General features: G+C 37.4%; 1 protein-coding gene across 1 annotated transcript in view; it reads right to left on the reverse strand.

The window, feature by feature from the left end:
• Positions 1 to 788: 788 nt before the first annotated feature.
• Positions 789 to 15,986, reverse strand: part of PROSER1 (proline and serine rich 1) — a 36,706-nt gene continuing 21,508 nt past the window's right edge. The window contains exons 7-13 of the mRNA XM_049778761.1: positions 15,009 to 15,092; positions 12,898 to 12,976; positions 12,240 to 12,335; positions 11,310 to 11,354; positions 8,006 to 9,779; positions 7,376 to 7,526; positions 789 to 2,135 (exon numbers count right to left, since the gene is read on the reverse strand). Coding sequence (XP_049634718.1) covers positions 2,013 to 2,135; positions 7,376 to 7,526; positions 8,006 to 9,779; positions 11,310 to 11,354; positions 12,240 to 12,335; positions 12,898 to 12,976; positions 15,009 to 15,092 — 2,352 coding nt within the window. The 3' untranslated portion in view covers positions 789 to 2,012. The remainder of the gene's footprint in view (positions 2,136 to 7,375; positions 7,527 to 8,005; positions 9,780 to 11,309; positions 11,355 to 12,239; positions 12,336 to 12,897; positions 12,977 to 15,008; positions 15,093 to 15,986) is intronic.

Below are 15,986 nucleotides of genomic sequence, written 5' to 3' on the forward strand. Positions count from 1 at the left end.
GTCATTTAAAATCAGGCCTCTCCTTTATAGATTCATTCAAACTAACCAGTAATGTCAAGAAGACATTATGTCTTTTGTGCTTATAAAAGGGATCTAAATTTTTATTCATCATTGTCACTTCTGGTTGGTCCCCCTTAGGTAAAACTCATTCTTGTTCCTGTGCATTTTCAAAAAATTAAGGTAAACCAGCATTGCTGGTGAATGCTTAGTTCAAAGCTACCACTTTCTGTGCTATTTCCAAAATAATGTTTCCTGACTTGGCTTCTTTATCTGAAATTAGGCTTTGAGTAGTTATCTTCTATGGTTGTAAATAATATAAAATCAATTTTCAGTAATTCTTACTATTCCCAAAATGTCCTCATATAAACCTGCAAATGCCCAATTTGTGCAAGATGCATGGAATATGGTTTCTTTGCTGCACTAAAGTTTTAGGATTGTAGAAATAAAATGAAGCATCACCATAGAAATATTCATCAGACAACTTTTAAATGAATGATAAACATACATAAATGATACAAAATAACTTTTTAAAGTTTTATGAGTGTAAACTTAAAAAGAACAAAATTAGTACTTCATATTAGTTTAACCATGAGGTTACATTGTTTCAAATTAATAAAGGCATAAATGAGTCTGTCTTAAGTATTAGTTATGACATGACAAAAGTATTGTTTAAAGAAAAATCAGTAGTATAAACTGAGCTTCAACCAAATAGAAACACGTTAGCTCTAGAACATACAAAAAAAAACCCCAGAAAGTCTATTCAAGCATTTAATAAAACACATAAAATATTTGTCATATCCATAAAATTTATTTTAAAAAATTGTTAAAAACTAACCATACAGGAATATTTATTAAGTACTTAAAAAGTTTGTTCCCCATGTTGAAGGAAAATACATTAGCAACATCTTTCAGACGCCATCTTTATAAAAGTAAAATTTCTAGGTGCTGAAATCACTACAGTAGATTCTATAGTTTACACTCTTCATCACAGGATTGGAAGTCATTCTCCCTACTCCCCCTCCCTCCCACGTGTGGTAGTTATTATACTTAAAGTAATGACATTCAATTGTTATACCACCACAGATCCTTAAATAGAGTACACATTGCAGATTTACTAACAAAGCAAGTTTTCTCTATTTATTGTCACAGAATGATCTTAAACTTTCACTTTCAGTATAAGTAGAAATCCTACGTCCCATGATTGTAAACATTCACCAAGAGCTTCCAGAGTACACTGAGTAACAGCGATGGCCCAAGGGTCAGTCACATATTCTTCACTCATTTGGATACTGCTGAGATTAAGAAATAAGTTTTGAAGGCAAATTATCAGAAACCTCATCTGCATTTCTGTAGTAAGCAGTTTTGGATATGTATTTTTTTAGTTGAAAACACCTGAAAGTCATTCTAACGACTATATTAAGCACCATTTTCACTTACCTGATATAAATTGAGTTAAATTCAGCAGTATATATATCATGATTAGTAAAATAACTGTGGGTTCTCAAGATCCTTTTGTGTAGACATATGGAGTAATGAGTTCTAATGATACTTGAAGGAACTATTCATGCATACCAAGAGTAGTGATTCCCTCAGGGCCACATGCAACCCTTAAGTCTGAGGCACAACTATTACTTCTGTCAGTGGATGCTATACAAGCAGATTTAAGGCTGTATTCGGTTATAGAGTTTAACCTCTTTTGTCTTGTTTTTCTTACATAGGTCACACATACATTTCAAATTCTGATAGGATGGGAGGTGAAAAGTCCCCAAACACCTTAATACTATTCTCCGCACAAATTCTTGTCAGTTTATTTACACTGGGGAGTGTTCGTATTTAAACTGCTATTAAAATGCAACTTTAAACCATTATTTCAAATTTCCTAGAATTATCTGTATCCTTCTTTCTTCTTTAAAAAAGAACTTTTGGCCAACTTCACATCTGTCAGATTGTCCCTTATTGCAGTCCTCAGGCAAGTTTGATGTTATAGAGAAGAATAGAAGATTAAAATATATTCACTGCCATCCGCTTTGGGACAGGCCTGGTTGCAAGGAAAATGGTGTTCCTGGTGCTGAAGGGTAACTAGAAAACCCATCAGGCTGAGCTGGGTAGCTTTCCAGAACCGAAGCTGAGTGAACCTGAAAGAAGAACACAGAGGTGAGTGAAATGTGAAATTCAGCCTGTTGGGCACTGAACTGGTTCATTCATTCACTTCTGATTTCAGAGATAGACCCCAGAAACATACACATATGCAAGGTTAAGTACTTTACCGCTAAACCATGACCCACTCTGCAAGACTTAGTCTACTACTTTGGTTGAAGCCAGACTACAGATATTCAGAATAGGAAAGAAAGCACAATGGAAGCAAGATCAATATGCTGTTTTCTAGAAACAATTAAAAAAAAAAAAACTATTTTAGGATAGGTGTATGTAGGGCTGCTCTCCACCTGCTCCACATCCCTGCACCAGGAAACTTTTGCCTACCTGTGGAACCCAGGACAAACCCAGAAGGATCCAAAATGCACATATCGACCTGTTCTATCATCTAGATATGTCTTTGGCTCTTATCCCATAAGACCCATTCAATGTCTTTGCTACATGTACTACTTCTCCCTGGCTTTCCTGTACCAGGAAGTCCCCACACCACGGCTTGGCTCTGAAACTAAAACTCTCGGTCACTAGTGTATCTCCGTGTCACCTTCAACCCCTCCACCCCACAACAAATTCCCAAGTGTTTCTGGTTTTGATACCCTGCCTCAAATATCTCAATATTTGCATTCCAGAAAATGGGATCATGAGTTATTCTCTTGTATGAACTCTGAAATAGCATGTTAGTCACTGGCGTTGTTAGAATACAGATTATAGAGAGTAACAGTGAGCTAAAAGATAAGCAAACAGTTTAGATCTTAAAGAATTGGGAATCTGAATCTCAAGCTCTTAAAGCAATAAAGAAACAAAGGAATTTACAAGCTCTTATATAGAAAAGTACACTAGTTCTGTCAAATCTTCTAGTTAAAAACAAGCTTCAATCTGCATCAATGAGGAACTTAAAGCAATGCTTCATGCAATGGCCATGAAAATCAGATAACCATTGGAACAATTCAAACAACTGAAAGATGAACTGATTAAGGGTATCAAAGAGTTATATCAATGGAAATAAACAAATTAAAAAATAGAATAGCCAGCCATAACAAAATAATTTAACATAAGGAGGACTATATCAGTGATTACCAGGAAGTGACAAAAGAAAAGACAGATAAACAAATGGAAGAGAATATAGGATTTGTGATAAAAACCAAGAGGACTAATCTTCATATCATAAGAATTCCAGAAGTAGAGGAAAAAGAGAAAGGGGAAAAAAAACTGGCAAAAAAACCCAATCATCGAGGATTATCCTGATCCCTGGAAGGAGGCTCCTGCACAGGTTCATGATGACCAGAGTACCAAACAAAACAAAACAGACTCAAACAAAACAGTACCAAGATATCTAGTAATTAAAATGGTAAAATCAGGAAAAAAAAAAAAACAAAAAACCAGAATCAGGAAAAAAAGCAGCAAGACAAAAATTTCATCAAGTATCAGGGAACAACACTATGAATAGCAACAGACCTTCCATATAATATCTTATAAGCCAGGAAAGAGTAAAATGACATGTTCAAAGTATTGAGTGAAAAACATTTTCCAGCCCACTATTCTGCAAAGTTATCTTTTAGACTTGATGGATATGGGGAATTGGTGGTGGGAATGTTGCACTGGTGAAGGGGGTGTGTGTGTTCTTTCATTACTAAAACCCAACTACAAACACATTTGTAATTATGGTGCTTAAATAAAAATATTACAAAAATAAAAAAATAAAAACAAACAAAAAGAACCTTTCAGACAAACAAGAACTGGAAGCATCTGAAACAACTAAACCAATCCTCCAAGAATTACTGAAAGGCCACCACATATAAAAAGCAGACTTGCAAAAACAGCTAGATTCCACACATGCATACACAAAAATTATAATATAGCCCTATATATCTTTTTTTGCATTTTATTTATTATATATATATATCTATTTTTATTTAAGAACCACAATTCTATACATGTTTGTAGTTGGGTTTTAGTTAAAAAAAAAGAACACCCCCCCCTTCAACAGTGCAACATTTCCACCACCAATACCCCCTAATTCACTCCACCCCTTCCCCATATTTCTTTCAATTTCAACAAACTAAACTCCCTCTATAAAAAGGCACAGAGGAGATAGATGGGTCAGGAAAAGATATCCATCCATCTGCTGCCTATAAGAAACATACCTAGGGGGTGGATGGATAGCATGGAGAGAAGGTGTTTGCCGTGCATGCAGAAGGTCAGTGGTTCGAATCCCAGCATCCCATATGGTCCCTTGAGCCTGCCAGGAGCGATTTCTGAGCATAGAACCAGGAGGAACACCCTGAGTGCTGCAGGGTGTGACCCAAAAACCAAGAAAAAAAAAAAAAAAAAAAGAAAAGAAATACACCTAAACCTAAAGAATAAATACAGATTCAGAGTGAAAGAATGGAGAACAACCATACAAGTCTATGGAAGGAAAAAAAAAAAAACAGCTGCAACAGCTATACTTATATCAGACCAAATGGTATTAAATATAAAAAAAGTAGACAGTAATGGACACTACTTATTGGTTAAGGGAAGAATAGATGAAGAGATACTACCATCCATCAAAATTTATGCACCAAATGAAGGCCCAGTAAAGCTCACAAAGCTTCTGTTATCGAACCCAAAGAAACACATTAATGATACTTCAATGATCTAACCACTGGCAAGGGCATAAAATAAAAATAAACAAATGGGACTATATTAAGTTAATGAGTTTCTGCATGACAAAGGAGCCACTTAATTGAAAAAAAAAAGATTCATATTTAGTACTTCAGAAAAGGGTTTAACATCCAAGTTCTATATTAACAAAAGAAACAAAACAAATTAAAAAATCCTATCAATAAATGGGAGACAAAATGAAGACACTTCTTGATGTGTATCACCAAGAAGAACAAGAATAAGTGCTCAGCATCACCCATTTTTAGGGAAATCCAAATCAAGACAACAAAGAAATATATCTCACACAAGTTCAAAAATAGAAATTATTTATGCTGGTGGGATATGGTAAAAAAACAAACAAACTCTCATTCCCACTGCTGTTGAGAATGTTGTTTGGTTCAACCCTTGTGGAAATGGTATGAATAATTCTCAGTAAATTTAGAATTCATTACACATTTCCTGTCACCACCAATGTCCCCAGTTTCCCTCCCAGCCGGGCCCTGCATACCTCTGGGACAGACAGTTTTCTTTTCTTTCCCCAATACCCCCTTTATCTTTTTTAAATACTGGTTTGTAACTGTTGCTGAAGAGATAGCATGCCTATCACTTTATCTCTTTTCAGTACCCAGGTCTTGTCCAGAGTGGATAATCCATGGTTCTTTAATTAAATACATATTATAAAAGCTTTGAAATTACAAGGTAATTGTTCACCCTTAATAATTATCTGGCCTCTACCAAATGCATCATGCTTTCTTTGTTGAACATGACACACACACACTCATATATATATATATATATATACATATACTCACAGCAAAGCGAATTTGGAGAAAACGGTCAAAATGGTTTTATTTTAGAAGGGCAAATGATTTAATAGGTATTTTAACATTTTAGAAATATCTTAAAGTATTATAAGCTTTAATTTATAATAAATCTAAATTCTGGTAAAAAGGAAATAATGATTTGACCTCTTAATTTAGTAAACCTAAAAACATGTTATATTCACTTATATTATTGACATTATTATTAGGTACATATTAAATATCAGAAACTTAAAAAGAAATTTTAGCATCACAACTGCACACTTGGTTGTCCTTGTGGACTATATGTGGTGCCAGGGAACAAAACTAAATTGGCTGTGTTCAAGGGAAGTGCCATAACCCAAAACCCTGTACTATCTCTCTGGTCCAAGTTTTCTGAAATTTTTAAGAAAAACCAGATTTCTATTCACCCAGTACCCATGAGAAAGGGGGCTAATATCCAAGATATACAAGGTATTGACAGAACTTAACAAGAAAAAAATCTAACCACATCAAAAAATGGGGAGAAGAAATAACAGAAACTTCCACACAATTTATCATCAGGGAAATGTAATTCTAAATAACAATGAGGTACCATCTCATGCCAGAGACTGGCACACATCACAAAGAACAAGAACAATCAGTACTGGAAGGGATGTGGGGAGAAAGGAACTCTCATTCTTGCTGGTGGGAATGCTGTCTAGTCCAGCCTTTATGGAAAACAATATGGAGATTCCTCAAAAAACTGAACACTAATCTTCCATATGGTCCAGCTATACCACTCTGAGGGATATACCTGAGGTCCACAAAAAACACAATACAACAAGGTCTTCTGCACACCTATATTCATTGTAGCACTACAATAGTCAGAATCTGGAAACAGCCCAGATGCCCAACAACACATGTGCGGCTAAAGAAACTGTGGCACACCTACACAATGGAATACTATGCAGCTGTTAGGAAAAAAATGAAGTAGTGAAGTTTTCCTATACATGGATGGACATGGAAACTATTATGCTGAGTGAATTAAGTCAGAGGAGAAAGGAAGGACCAGCCCACAATATGTAGCTTACTACAAATATTGTTAAGTATAGTTAGAGAAACTATACCAACAATTACCAAACTAAACCAACAATTACTATGACAATGGTAGTGAGTGAGAGAAATAGAATACCTGTTTTGAATATAGGCAGGGGGAGGGGGAAGAGGGAGACAGGGAACACTGGTGATGGGAAGATTGCACTGGTGAAGGGGATACACATTTTATGACTGAAATCCAACTATGAACATGTCACTATGGTGTTTAAATAAAGATATATTAGGAAAAAAAAAAGCTAAGAAAAAAAGCACCAAACTTCTTCAAATGAATAAAGTTTCAGAAATGCTGAAAGAGTACTGTAATATACTTTGCCAAAGAGTCAGCAGGTTTTCAAGAAAAAACTTTAGTTAATATTTAAAAGTCCATTATTTTTGCTTAAATTATAAAAAAATAAAAACAACCTAAAATTTAAATGTTGCATATAAAGACCTCATTTGTAAAAATCTCCAAGCTGAGATATCATATACAGTGTACAAGCAGGGACAACATTTCATATAAAGGACTACATCCTATCATCTTTGCTATTCTTCTATAGGAGATAAATACAATTTGCTAATTTAGAGAGAATTATCAAATCTTCAGACATTTTAGAGAGAGTGATTTTTGCCAGTGTAGGATTTTTGCCAGTGTAACGTGGTAGTGCAAATGTTACCACAGAAATGAGGTTACTTGTGCAGCTTACCTGCTGTAACAAGGCTGACTGTGCAGCTGCATTATGCTGCAATTCTTGCAAGGATGACTGTGAAGGATTCTGGGAAAAACCAGGGATTCCTGGGAGAGACAAAAGGCCTGGAAAAACAGAACTGCCAGCAGCTTGAAGTCCAGAAGATAAGCTAAAATAGAAAACAGGTCAAAATGAATATGTCAGAAAAAGTAGTTTCTGTATTTATAAAATATTACCTTAGGATATATCAAAAAATCTTATAACTTTATTGGAAGGAATTAGTTTTGTATCAGTAAATGATACTAAACATTTATCACAAATGATATATAACAAAACTGCTATAAAGTTTATCAGTATGAAATCTATGTATTACATAGAAGTTTTGCTGTTCTATAATAATCAAATATAAAGTGTTAATATTTTATATATATTTACCATAACATGGTCAAGAAGCCATAAAACAATTTTAGGCACTGATTGCATCTGAGAAAAATTTAAGTTTTTAACGTTTATTTGAATGGCTTAAAAACTATATAGGCCCTGAGTTTGATCCTAAGCATGCTACAGGTGTGGTGCTTACACAACAAGGGACCCTGAACTACAATTTAAACAGATTGATCTGTTTAAATTTCTAAAAGATTCACATACCCAGCTTGTGCAACAAGAGCAGAGTTGAAATTGGAGCTAAACGCTGAAGCAAATCCTGGAAGGACGGGAGCTGGTGAAGGGGCTGTAGCAGCAACAGGCAGCTGTGTAACGGCTGCCACCGTTGATGGAGCCTGCAGGCCCGGGAATGAAGGGAGAGCAGGGGTAGCACTGGGGGTGTTGGAGACAGAAAATCCAGGATATGAGGGATTTGAAGACTGCAGAGGTCCTTGAGTGACTGAAAAAAGTGAGGGAACAGCAGTGGACAAATTGAGGGGAAAAGGGGCTGCGGAGACTGGTGTGGAGGCAGGAAGCCCTGAGAGAACAGCTGCGGTGGAAGTGGGATGGGGGAGAGATGCGGATGTCACGGTGGTGGCTGAGGTGGCTATTAATGATGCTGGAAGAGACACTGATGGATTCAGAGATGGGTTGCCACTTAGAGAGAAATTATTGGTCAATGAAGTGAAAGGAGGGAGGGCAGGGAATACTGGAGTGATGGGCGTGGAGGACCCGTGTGGAGGAAGGGAAATCGAGGAAAGGGGATTTGAAACATTCAGGGAAGTGCTCAAATTGGAGAGACCTGATAATGCAGGATTAAGGCAAGTTGCTAAACTGATGGGCACTGATGCAGAAGTATATGCACGTCCCAACGTCCCTGACAAACCTAAAGTGCTATGAGTGGGGTTCAGAGAATGAGAGGGGCCTTTGAAAGCGGAAGGGGTGGGACTCGTGGGCTCAGTCTTGATCATAATAGGAAGGGTTGTGACAGCAGGGGTAGAAGAAAGATGCAAATCTGAGTTGCTCGGGTGGGAGCCATGCAAAAGGGTGGCTGAGGGTCCACAGCTAACTGGCAGTGCAGTGGAAGATGAGGGAGCAGTAGCGAGAGGAGACTGTACAGGTAATGTAGAAGGAGCAGACGTGGAGCTTACTGCAGGGGATGACAAGCCGGGGAACATGGCCAGTCCTGGAGTAGAAGACCTCTGTGGGGTGGGAACGGTTGATGGTGCATAGCACTTGGTAGGGGCGGAAGCAGGAGACTCAGAGTTCTGATTAGTAAGAGAAGAAAGCGAAGCCAGTCCACTTGTAACAGCGGAAGATAAAACAGAAGAGTTGATTAAATTGGTATCATTTGATGTCAGAAAGCCTTTTAATGCAGTAAGAAGAGGATTATTCACCCCAAGTGGAGCAGCAACACTAGGAGCAGAACCACTGGCAATCACAGAAGGAGTGGGACTGGATAAACTCTGGGATGCTAGTGTTAAGGGTAAAGGGAGTCCTGCAAACACAGATGACAATGAAGCAGAATTTGGATTGGCGGGAGCAGCAGTAGACGTGGCAGAGAAAGGTAGATTAGTAAAAGGGGCTGAAGTAGAAGCAAATGTCTCACTGGAAGCTGCAGTAGGCCGAGGTGTAGATGTGGCCTGAGGAGCTGGGGAAGGAGTTGCTGAAGGACCTGGCAGGGGTACGAGGCCAGAAAAAACTGAAGGAACGGGAGTAGTTGTACTGTGAACAGAAGTGACGGGTGCGGCTGGCAGTGAAGAGGTTCTGATAACGGTGGGATTTGATGCTGACTGCTGAGGTGTATGGGTGGCCAAGGACACCTGGCCTGGGAACACAGGAAGGACAGCATTCGGCATGTTCATCCCAGAAGCAGTGACAGCTGTTGGTGCTGATGGATGATTTACTGCCTTGACGGGGGATGCAGTAGGGACGGGCGTTGCAGCGGGTGTTGAAGAATTTGGAGGAGAAAAGAGCTGACTTGCTGGGGTAGGAAACGCTGTGGGAGAAGCAAAGAGTCAATGATCTTATGTTCAAAGAAGATGCTAACTCAAGAAAAGCAGTCAGATTTCCATAATGGTAAGCTAACATTAAAGCCTACCAGAAGCAAGAACAGTAGACTAATGCCTCATATAAGTTGCTAGTCATTATCCTGACTTCTACTAGAGGAACTAGTTATCTTCCAAACCTTGCTCAGAATAGTCTTTCAATTCATACCTTAAGGTATTGTCAAATAAACTTTTAGATTTTACAAATTAAAAAATTTTAATTTAATTTAATTTAAAATTTAATTTTATAAATAAAAATTGTGATATCTGAATTTACCATTTTTCTCTTAAATCATTACCTAGAACAGTGATGGCTAACCTTTTTGAGCCTGAGTGGCCAAATTGCTGCACAATGTCCGGCCCTGTTGCCAGGTGAGCTGGAAAGCAGACACCGGCACACTTGCCTCTGGCCGAGCTGCATATCTTAATTGCGGACCTTCCCGTGTGCCAGCTGCCTTCACGTGCCACCATTGGCATACGTGCCACCACTGGCATGCGTGCCATAGGTTTCGCCATTGAGGTCCTAGAATATCCATCACATTCTACAAGCCACTGCCTCTCCTAGAAACTTTCAAGATACTATTTCCTTTTTAATGGCATCTAAGTCTTTCTATGACTCATATCCATTTCCTAAGAATTTAGTCACCATTGAACTCAATCTTCCAATTTAGTCTTATTAATAATAATGAACTTACTATTGAACTCAATATTCCAAATTGTCATTCTATGCAGTTTCCTCCACTCTGACATTTTTATTATTTAGTCGTTGTGAAATTAACAGCTATTCATGTCTGGATTATGGGCATACAATGCTTTCATCATTGTCCATTTCCTTTCACAAATCTGCGCTTTTCCCTCATCCATTTGCATCTCATCCACCAGTGTTTCTGCACTTTGCTGATAGGGTTTCATACATAACACTTTACCACCAGCTTTGATCTCAGACCAGAAACCATTTCCTTCCTGGCCTCATGCTAGAGACCTCTTTACTAGAGAAGAAATAAAATGGTATAGCACTGCTGCCATCTACAGGCACAGGTATTCTACATTTCTGCTTCCCTTTTACTCCTCTTTCTGCATTGGTGCAACCTTTACTAGTTACAGTGTTATACTATTCAAAATACTTACTAAGTAATTCAATCTTAAGAGTGCTATCCCATATAGCATTTGTCAAAACTGGCCTTATGTGCTTATAGCAAAAGGGAAATGAGGTTTCTAATATCACACAATGCAGATAGCATGCAGAGAATGTCACGTAGCATTGTGGATTATTCTGTAAGCTTCACACACAGGTAAAAAAGTATATGGTTAATTTTAAACACACTTAGTATATGCACCACAGCAAACAATCATCATCAAAATTCCTAACTTAATAATTTTCTTTACAACACAAAGTGTCATAATAAATGGAATCCAAATTGTTCAGTGGATTAGAGAGTAACTATCAGAACAGACATCTCTGGATAAAATATGATACTCACTTTGATTCTGCAGAGGTTTTGACTGATTGGAAGTGTCTTCATTTTCTATATAAAATTAATTTTAAAGTTAATTTTGAGGTTTCACTAAAACTTTAAAATTTTCATCACCATAAAACAAGCATTGAGGTGGCTATGAAAAGACAAGCCCAGAAAATAACTATGAATGTGTACTATGGTGTGCACTAGTACACATAATACATGTGTACTATGATGTGCACTATGTTAGAAAAGGCAAAATATAGCCAGGTGAGTGGCAAGCTAGGATGACATAGCAATCACTACATGAGGATTGACAGGCTACTGAGCAACTGCTCCCACACTGCTCCCCTTCTCTCCTTATCAGACTTTAATAAACACTAATATTTACTGCCAAAGTCTAAATGACCTTTTAGACTTGAGTGATGACCATAGCATGAGTGTGTCATTTAGCACAGCATGGACTTGAGTGTAGAGAAAACACTGTCATTGGGTAAGCTGAGTCACTTCTGGGCACTCTACTCATAACAGCAGCAGACAGGCAAGTAGGAGGTGGGTGCTGAGTGCAGAAATCACTGCCATCTGAGAAGTCAATCTTCCACTTCATGAGGATCCCAGCTAGTGAAGGGACCCTGTCTACCTGCCTACCTCCTCTGGAAAGGTCCCATGCTGGGAGCTGCCAAGGAGAAATTATCATGTAGAGAGCACTGTGAAACTTTTGAGATTGATAATTTGACACCCTTAACATCTGCTCCCTGTTAGCATATCATGTCAAGTAACTCTTCTCCAGGTGTAAATCTGTTAGAATGTTATTTTTATTTTTAATATCCATAATAAGGCTTTGGATGAAGATGTGGCTCAAAAGCGAGATCTTTTGAATGAAAAGTGCATGAAACTAGATTTGATCCCCAGCAAAACAAATAAAATGATAAAAACAAAACCATATGACTTTACCTGCCCCTACTGGATTAGTAGTATATGGAGGTGGTGGGGGTACACCGGGAGCTATGACATTAGCTAAAGGTACCAGACCTGCATTATTAAAAGCACCTAAAAATGTAATAGAAAAAAAGAGTAGTTAGTATAATTTCATTTATTTTTAAAAACTGTTATGGAGCTGCATCTTGCATGAGGATTTTTGTCTAGGGTTAAGTGAAATCAGAGACCAAATGAGAAAACTGGTGAAATTGGCTTTACTTTTCTGTCAAAGATTTATATTGGAATTCTTTTAAGATAAACACACAAATGATACCTTTGAAAACAAACTATAAAATATAGTTCAAGATGATTTACCAAAAGTGAAAATTATAACAAGAAACTGTCATTCCAGTAAATCACAAAATCTCAATCAAACATGCAAACAGCATAACAATGATTTAAAAAAAATTACAAATAATTTATCAAAAGAAAAATACTCTAAAATAAATTTAATTTGTTACTACACTGGGCATGACAGTCCAGGACACTGTTTGGTACCTGCTTATGGTAAAGTTGAAGTCAATAGTGGTGCATTTCAGAACTGCTCCAGCTTTCTAAGTACATATATCAGTATTTACTTTCAATTTATTAAAGCTCAAAATAACAGAAAATGAAAAGTGAAAGAACTCCTTACTTGGTGCAATAGTTGCATGTGGCCGGCATGGAGGTATTGGGTAAGGAACAGGTTTATGTGGATTGTACGTTGAAGGAGGCTAGATGAGGAGGAAGTAAACCAGTTTAAGAAAAAATTAAGTGGTACTTAGTCAAAACAATATACAATATACAATTTATCAGTCAAAATAATTTAGTATTAAGAGGCTGTGAATGCCCTAGGCATATCAATTGGCAAATGCTAAATTGAACAGAACATGGAAATTACTTCCAAAGGTCTGCTCTGAAGGCATATATTTTTAATTTTAAGATTATCTCCATTGAAGAGTAACTTACCCTAAACAGTGTGTGTTATGGTCCCTGAGCCAAACTTTAAATCCAAGTCTCTCTATGTGGGCAGAGGACCACTATGAAAATTACAGTTTGGAATGATCACTCTAGACAAGAATGGGATGCTAAAAGGAGGTATAGGGATATGCATGATACCCCTTCAATAACCATATTGTAAACTAGTGTTCTAAGGAAAAAAAGAAGAGAGGGGAGGGGAGGGGAGGGGAGGGGAGGGGAGGGGAGAGAAGAGAGAGAGGAGAGAGGAGAGAGGAGAGAGGAGAGAGGAGAGAGGAGAGAGAGAGAGAGAGAGAGAGAGAGAGAGAGGAGAGAGAGAGAGAGAGAGAGAGAGAGAGAGAGAGAGAGAGAGAGAGAGAGAGAGAGAGAGAACTATTTGCCATAGAAGCAGGCAGAGGGGAGGCCAGGAAGTAACCTGGGACATGGGTGGCAGGAAATGTGCATGTGCACTGGTGAAGGGGTGGGTGGTGGACATCTTATAACTGAAGCTCTATCATGAACAACTTTGTGACAGTATCTCATGGTGATTTAAAAATTCAGAGGAACATAAGAAATTCTGAACTCAGTCTAAGTAAAATATCTATAATGTTCAAGGTATTATATACACATTTTCTCAAATCTAAGGGCCTTCCTATAGTTCTTGAATTATTTTATCTAATAAATACATACTGATCTATAAAAATGATCTGTATATATTACATAGCACAAGAAATCCACCATTTGGTATTAATTTGGTATTTGGAATCTCAAATACCAAATTAAATTAAACAGTCTTCTAAACCTATTCTTACCCTCTTTTTGCTTTGGAAGAGAAAAAAATAAACATTTCTTTAACACTTTATAATTCTGTCAACTCTAATACTAAGACTAAAAATCAATAAAATATTTTAATCTTATTTTTTAAGTAACCAAATGTCCATTTTTATAGTTAAGGGAATTAATGTAAGTAACCAAGCCTCAAGAATTGATCTCTAGAGAATCAGAGCATCTTCTACTGAAAGCTTACTGGCAATGAGAGAGATCCAGATCCTAAACTCTCAGAATGGCCCTGGATGGCTTGTGCAAAGATTATGCTCTGAGATAATCCTGCTATAAACATCTGTTACTGGAGTTTTGTCAGGACAGGTCAGGACTACAAGGTGCAACACAGTGAATTAAATACTTCTACTCCAACAGGTTTTTTTTTTTTTTTTTTTTTAACAACAGTTGTTTTTTTGTAATAATTTTCTTGAAAATGGTCCAGTCAAGGCTGAAGCAATAAAGATAACAAAGAGTAAGGTGCTTGTCTTGTCTTTCATGTAACAAACCTGGGTTTGCTCATCGATACCTCTATGGTCCCCAGCCCCACCAGGAGTGATCCCTGAGTGCAGAACCAGAAATAAGCCTTGAGCACCACAGGATCTTAAAATCGCCTTCCCCATATAGCCATCCATCCCATTGATAAAAGATAGTATTCTCATCCTCCTAAGTACTTTCTTGTACAAATAATGATTCAGTTAAACTACAACCTTTATATAAAGTGCATTCTCTACACTTTGTACTTCTAGGTGAAAAGCATAAGTGCCTAGAAAAATAAAAAAAATCAAACCCCCAACAATCTGATCAGCTTCAATTTAAATCAAGTGCTTCCAAGATTGTAGGCTAATTATCCTATTCACTACAACTATTCACTTTCCTAGATTTCTAATGTATTTTGAACTTTCACAACAAAAATGGAATTTGTTTTGAATAGGTAGAAAACTACACGCAAGAGTTAGGAGCTTTTAGCAATTTATATTGTAAACCTACTGGTTTGGATGGTCCAAGAATTCGTGCAGCAATTCCTTTGCCTTCATTGGTACATTCTTCACCATCTTTTTTCAAAGGAGTTCCCTATTTTAAAATTAGAAGTAATGAAAGGTAAAATAAGTAAGACTTTCAAAAAATAAAAGGTGCAAAGCAAAAAAAAAACAAAAAACCCCCCCAAACCTCTATATTATACTGAAGAAAAGGACTTGGCAAGAATTTATGAAGTGGGACTCCAGGCTTCATCATGAACTCCTTCTGACCCTCAGTAAGTCCTCAACTCTCTTCTGCCATAGTGCCTTTACAAATATGTAAAAGTACTCAGAAAATACAATTTATATGAGGGATGGCAGAATAAAGTGTGTTCCAATTTGTTTCTTCTGCACAATTAAGCAGAAACAGAATCCCAATACCATAGTAGATAAAATCTCACAATAATTAACAAATGTCTACAATACAGAGATTGAGAAATGGTCTTCGGTAGGAAAATAGCAGTGGAAGACAGTGACTTAAGATGGTGGTGGTGGTAGTATAATGACACTAAGACCAATGGTAGAAGAAAGTGGACACTCTGAGGGAGGGTGTGTTGAGAAAGTATGTTATAATAAAACTCTATCATTAATAATATTGTAAACCATGGTACCAAAAATAAAAAATAAGTACCTACCTTACAACTGAAATAAATGTCAAAATATATTGTTGTCTACATTTAGTCAGACATTTGATAATGTCCAAGGGCCTGTGCCTGTCTGTTTCTGAATACCTGAAGGTCTCCACAGGAGCCTAGGGAGTGCACCCCCAAAAAACTGCATTTTGAAGCTGCCCAGTGAATAAACTCTGGCTGTGGGGGTCACCATCCAATAAGCTGAGCTCTCTGGCCTGCAGAGGCTCCGCCCTGCTGTGCCTTTGATCACACTGAGGACTTCAAGGGAAACTTCTCCTGTACCTGTCTGTGTTTCTGAATACCTGAAGGTCTCCTCA

Source organism: Suncus etruscus, chromosome 8 (assembly GCF_024139225.1).
Source record: "Suncus etruscus isolate mSunEtr1 chromosome 8, mSunEtr1.pri.cur, whole genome shotgun sequence".
In the NCBI taxonomy this organism is placed as follows: Eukaryota; Metazoa; Chordata; class Mammalia; order Eulipotyphla; family Soricidae; genus Suncus; species Suncus etruscus.